Genomic DNA, 6,115 nt, shown 5'->3' on the forward strand with positions numbered 1-6,115 from the left:
TCACTTGAACCCAGGAGGTGGAGGTTGCAGTGAACCAAGATAATGCCACTGTACTCCAGCCTGGGTGACAGAGTGAGACTCTGTCTCAAAAAACAAAAATGAAACAAAACAAAAAAAAGAGCCTTGGAACCCAGGGAAGAGAGGCCAGCAGTCCCAGGTGTAGAAGAAGGTCAGATGAGACGACGACCAAAAAGTTACTCTGGTGGGTACCTGTCTGCAAACCACTGCCTAAGAGATGTGGGTGAAGGACTGGGTGGCAGGGAAAGGATTGCATGCTGTGCTTGGGGCCGGCTGCAGCTCAAAGTCAGGATGGCATCAGGGCACGGAGTTGGTGGATGTGTTTCGGCAGTGAACAGAAAAGCAGGAGAATGGAGGGCTGGAACATTCCTGGAATTGGAATTTTTTAGGATAGATGCAGGAACTGAGGCTTTTAAGTGAGAAAACATGGACTGTGGGTTCAGACTGTAGAAGAAAGAAAATCTGGGAGCAGATGGGGAAAATGGCATTTTTTAACTTAAAAGCATTCAGCCTTCATTTGACAGAATGGATGTTATGCTTTATTAGTTGATCAGATAAGGAGAGCATCTAAGTAATCTAATATGATATGCTGCCACTGGGTTGAGTGTAACTGAAAAGCAGATTGAGTTGGCAAAATCCTTGGGATTCAGGGCACAGTTACATCTGGTTGGTGTGTAAATTAGTGCCACTTTTCTGAGGTTAATTTTCCCGTGTCTACCTATTGACATCGTGATAGTCTTTTGACCCAGAAAGTACTTGTTCATGCACAGCACTTAAAAGGAAGTTACTCAGCAAGTGTTTTTTTGTATTTTGTAGCTGTTCATATTGATTTAAATGAGTAAAAAATTTGAACTTTTAAATTCAATATACACCTTTAATACTGTGCAAATGTTTAACTCCTCTGCATAGATAACTGAGAATATTACTTTAGAAAAAATATATAAGACTCGTATTGTCTTGATACAGTGTTCATCTCTAACTCATTCAGACTCTCTTATTAACCATGTGCCATGAACTTAAATAGATTACTTTCATTTTCAGACAAAGCACAGTTGCTTCTAGACCAGGAGGTTGAATCAGCATCCCAAAAGATAGAAGATGGTAAAACCCCTAAGCCACTTTCTCTGAAATCTGATAGGTCATCAACAAACTGTGTGGAGAGGCATACTCCAAGGACCAAGATTAGACCTGTAAGTTTGCCTGTAGATAGACTACTTCTTGCAAGCCCTCCTAAGGAGAGAAATGGCAGAAATATGGGAAATGTAAATTTAGACAAGTTTTGCAAGAATCCTGCCTTTGAAGGAGTTAATAGAAAAGATACTGCTACTACTGTTTGTTCCAAATTTAATGGCTTTGACCAACAAACTCTACAAAAAATTCAGGACAAACAATATGAACAAAACAGCCTAACTGCCAAGACTACAATGATCATGCCCAGTGCACTCCAGGAAAAAGGAGTGACAACAAGCCTCCAGATTAGTGAGGACCATTCTGTCAATGCCACTCAGCCCAGTAAGCCATACACAGAGCCAGTCAGGTCAGTGAGAGAGGCATCTGAGAGACGGTCTTCGGATTCCTACCCTCTCGCTCCTGTCAGAGCACCCAGAACACTGCAGCCTCAACATTGGACAACATTTTATAAACCACATGCTCCCGCCATCAGTATCAGGGGCAATGAGGAGAAGCCAGCTTCACCCTCAGCAGCAGTGCCTCCTGGCACAGCTCACGATCCCCAGGGTCTCATGGTGAAGTCAAGGCCGGACCCAGACAAAGCATCAGCTTGTCCTGGGCGGGCAACTGGTCAACCTAAAGAAGACTCTGAGGAGCTTGGCTTGCCTGATGTGAATCCAACATGTCAGAGACCAAGGCTAAAACGAATGCAACAGTTTGAAGACCTCGAAGATGAAATTCCACAATTTGTGTAGGGTTGTCAAATTTCAGGGGTTTGTTGTTGTTGTTGTTGTGTTATTTTGTGGTATTGTGCTTATTTTGTGAAAGAGTGTTTTGACAGGGCCCCTTTTGTATAGGACTGCCAAATCATGGGTTTTGCCTTTTGTTGTTGTATTGTATTATCCTCTGTTGGTAATACTGAATGGTAGAATGTTTTGATAGGGTCACATTTGTGCCTGTTTATCTTTAAATTCTGTATTTTTGAGGTTGCGAATAAGATAGGTGGATTCATAGTTTTTAAAGTTCAGTTGACTTTCCCCACCAAATGGTCCATTTGAATGCATCCCTAATATATGATAATAGTTCTCAACTAATAGGTGCAATTTGGGAAAATCAGGTTTATTTTTTGGAGTGAAACTATTATAAGTGCTTATTTATAAAAGGAATGTTTCTGAATGCAAGTGCCTAAAAAGATTTTGTTGATATGAATATGTTTTTTCACACAACTTTATACTGCATCTTTTACATTTGTGCTTTTTTAAGATACATATGTAAGCTCTTATTTTTCAATTGGCAATTCACTTAATTTGTAAATGTTTACATAATGGCCAGAAGGCTTGCAAATCTGTATTTAATTGCATTTTAATTAATTGCCAGTTTTTACATGTGATAGTCAATTAAATTGTATAAAGAAAATGCACTTAAACCTGTTTCTAAATTATATAGTTCAGTTATATTGTATTTGGCATTAGATGGTTTTAATACATTTGATAGTTTTTTCACCCCTTGGCTTTATTTTATATAAACTTTTGTTATTCAGCAGTTCTGAACTTTTTGGTATTTTATAAATGGTCCAAAAAATGCTTGTTTCAGAAGTTTTTAAATTCAGTGCATTTCCTCTTGATTTTGTCTGGGTTAAAACCATTCCTTTTGTATGAAATGTTCTGACTTATGAATCATTTTATGTACTTGTTCTACCTGGATTGTCAACCATCGAAAGTGTATATTCCATCCAAATCAAACTAAAATTTATTTAAGTTGATTCTGAGAGTACAGGTCAGTAAGCCTCATTATTTGGAATTTGAGAGAAGGTATAGGTGATTGGAGCTGTTTCATTTATAAAATGTCCAGTTTTTAGGACTAGTACATTCCTGTTATTTTCTGGGTTTTATCATTTTGTCTAAAATAGGATATAAAAGGGACAAAAAATAAGTAGACTGTTTTTGTATGTGTGAATTATATTTCTACTAAATGTTTTTGTATGACTGTTACACTTGATAATATATATATATCAACTTGTTAAATTATTTCAAGTTCTCGTGGCTTCTTTTCAATTGTTGCCTATTACAGTACGAAAGTTTAAGGTTATTAACCATTGGCTTAGAAGTCAACACCTGGGATCATATATCCCTTGACTACAATGTGGAATAAATTTTACAGAAACTTGTTTTATAGTTCTATGTGATGTGAAGGTCTAGGGAGCAATAACCAACCCTCTTTTTTTCTGAAGCCTTGTTTTTAGTCCTCATTGTACAAAATATAAAAGAATCATATTGCTGTGAATACCTAAAAGGAAAATTAGAGCCAGTGTGTATTGAGCCTTCTCTGTGTGCCAGGAACTTTGCCAAGTTGCTACATGAATTATTTTATTTCAAGTCCAGAGCAACCTGTAATGGGTGGGTAATCATGTTGTTATTTCTGTGTTACAGGTAAGGAAACTAAGGCTTAGTTAAATGACTTGCTTCTGTGTTCCACAGGTGGAGTCAAATCTCAAACATAGGGCTGTCAGATTTTGATGGGTAGTGCTCTTAATGACTATGATTACTAAATGATATCTGGTAGTTTTTAACAATAGAAAATGCAACTTTAAAATTTTTTTATTGTGGTAAAATACACGTAACATTTAGTATTTTTAAGTATATTGTTTGAACCATTTCTCAGCATATAGTTCAGTGGCATTAAGTATATTCATATTGTTTTGCAACCATGAGCACCTATTCATCTCCAGAACATTATCATCATCCTATACTAAAACTTAGAAAATGTACTTTTAAACTTCTTCAGTTTTCTTTTAATATATGGAGACAACCCAAAGCTTATATCATGTAATAAACTTACTTCTCTGTTTTCCCTCACAGCTCAAAAATGAGAATTTCACTTTTGGGTCCTTTCTGCCTTTAGGGTTCCCTGGCACTTTGTCCAGCTTAGAGCCTTAAGCCTCTAGATGCTTTCTAGTTTCCTGGGGCTCTGAGGCAAGTATCTCTTGAGAAGAGGTTGCTATTTCTAGAGTGTCCACAGTGTGTAGTGTGTTGTGCTAGCTAATAATGTGGTAGAAATCATTTATCCCGAAGTTGTTTTATGCCACATGGAAAGATAAGTGAGTAAAGGGAAGGGGCAACAGCGGGAGCCCTGTTAGTGCTGCCAGAACACCAGGAAGCCTTGTGGGAGGTGTATTGTCCAAGGTTCTGAGAAGTCATTTCTGAAGAGTTGATCATAACTTCCCTAGCCATGTTTTATCTACAGAGAACTTAATTGGAATTTATGAGTACAGTATGTTAAATTACTTTTAGTGTACCTTAGGCAGTGTATTTGTTTTGATACAGAGACAAAGACTATATGATCCCTGAGACTTGTTGCCTAGTGAACTCATAAGCAGATAGAATTGTACCTCAGTTATTTGGGTGATTTAAAGATGGTACTATGGCTACACTATTCCTAGCTATCGTTATGTTACTTACAGTATTTATACAACTGGAAACACCTCTTTAAATGCCAACCATTGTATATTGTTAAATAACTTATAGTCTATGGAATTCTGTGGGTTTTTCTTTCCTACAGGTAGGAAATTATGGTGATGTATTGATACGATTATATATGTAGACTATTCAGTTAACATCTAGGAGTTAGCAAAGTTGCTACATTCATAATCAGTATGTAAGTCAGTTGTATTCCTGGATATCAGCAACTAACAGAAATGAAAGTTTTTAGAAAGATCTCTTCAATATCATTAAAAAATACAAAATACCTAAGAATAAGTCTCACAAAAGATGTACAAGATCTTCATGGAGAAAATGTTAGACCATCAGGAAGCATTTAAGGAGATCTTAAATAAATGTAACACTCCATAATGTACACAAATTAGAAGCTTCAGTCATGTAGAGATGTTAATTTACATTTGTAGATTCAATGTAATCCCAGCCAAATATTTTTTTGCATTATTACCTCTATCTACTGTGTATTTCTTTAAGACAAGGGCATCCTACATAACCATAGTACCACCATCAAACTTAGGATATTGACATTGACATCATAATGATATCTAATCCATAGGCCACATTCAATCTGCTGATTCTGATTGCCTCAGTAATGTTCCTGTGTTCCAGCATCCCAATCCAGGACCACATGGTGCTTTTAGTTGTCCTATCTCTTGTTTCATTCAGTCCAGAACAGCTTTTCAGACTTGTCTTTGACCTTGACACTTGAGGAGTATTGACCAGTTTGTAGAAAGTTCCTCAGTTTTGGTTTATCATTAGTTAAGACTCATAAGATTTAAGGATAGACATTTTTGTTCAGTACTACAGAAATGATGCTGTATACTCAAATGTGTCATGCCAGGATGCACACAATGTCAATTTGTCTTATACCTGATGCTATTAATTTTAGTCACTTGGTTCAGATAGTATATACCAGGTTTCTCCATTATAAAATTAGAATTAGGAAGTACTTTATGAGGAGATTCTTAAAGATTGTAAATGTCCTGTTTCTCATCGAATTGTTACAGGCTAGTTTGAGTCTATTGACAATTCTTGACTGAAAGAGTTACTATGTTGGCTGTCAAATGGTGAGTCCGTGGCTTCTGCTTTGGTTGGCATCCTACTACTGTATTAAGTGTCCTCACACTCAGCCAATCTACTCTGCATACATAAAATAAGCATGCAGTTCAGAAAACAGATTAAACAACTAATAGATTAAACTTCTGAGTTACAAGCTTTATTTGAGTTAATCTTCAGCTTTAAACAATTAACAAAAAACTGTACATGACATGAAGACATGTCTCAGGTTTCTGAATACGGTTCATGCCCATTCGTTACAGGATGTTGTAAGTCATCCTTTTGTAGTGTTGACAGGATTGGAAACGAGATGAACAGTGACCATTACCAATGAGGCATTGCTCATTGATAAGTGAATACAGCACTGAAATTTAAAA

At 36.7% G+C, this 6,115-nt stretch overlaps 1 protein-coding gene across 3 annotated transcripts in view; it reads left to right on the forward strand.

Moving 5' to 3' along the window:
• Nucleotides 1-5,792, forward strand: part of ARHGAP29 (Rho GTPase activating protein 29) — a 67,470-nt gene extending 61,678 nt beyond the window's left edge. For 2 of the 3 annotated variants that reach the window (XM_023231071.3, XM_023231072.3), the window contains one exon: nucleotides 1,060-5,792. In XM_023231071.3, coding sequence (XP_023086839.2) covers nucleotides 1,060-1,943 — 884 coding nt within the window. In that variant the 3' untranslated portion in view covers nucleotides 1,944-5,792. The remainder of the gene's footprint in view (nucleotides 1-1,059) is intronic. The other variant, XM_023231070.3, reaches the window with a different exon arrangement.
• The last annotated feature ends 323 nt before the right edge of the window (nucleotides 5,793-6,115 follow it).

The sequence above is a fragment of the Piliocolobus tephrosceles genome, chromosome 1, assembly GCF_002776525.5.
Source record: "Piliocolobus tephrosceles isolate RC106 chromosome 1, ASM277652v3, whole genome shotgun sequence".
NCBI lineage: Eukaryota > Metazoa > Chordata > Mammalia > Primates > Cercopithecidae > Piliocolobus > Piliocolobus tephrosceles.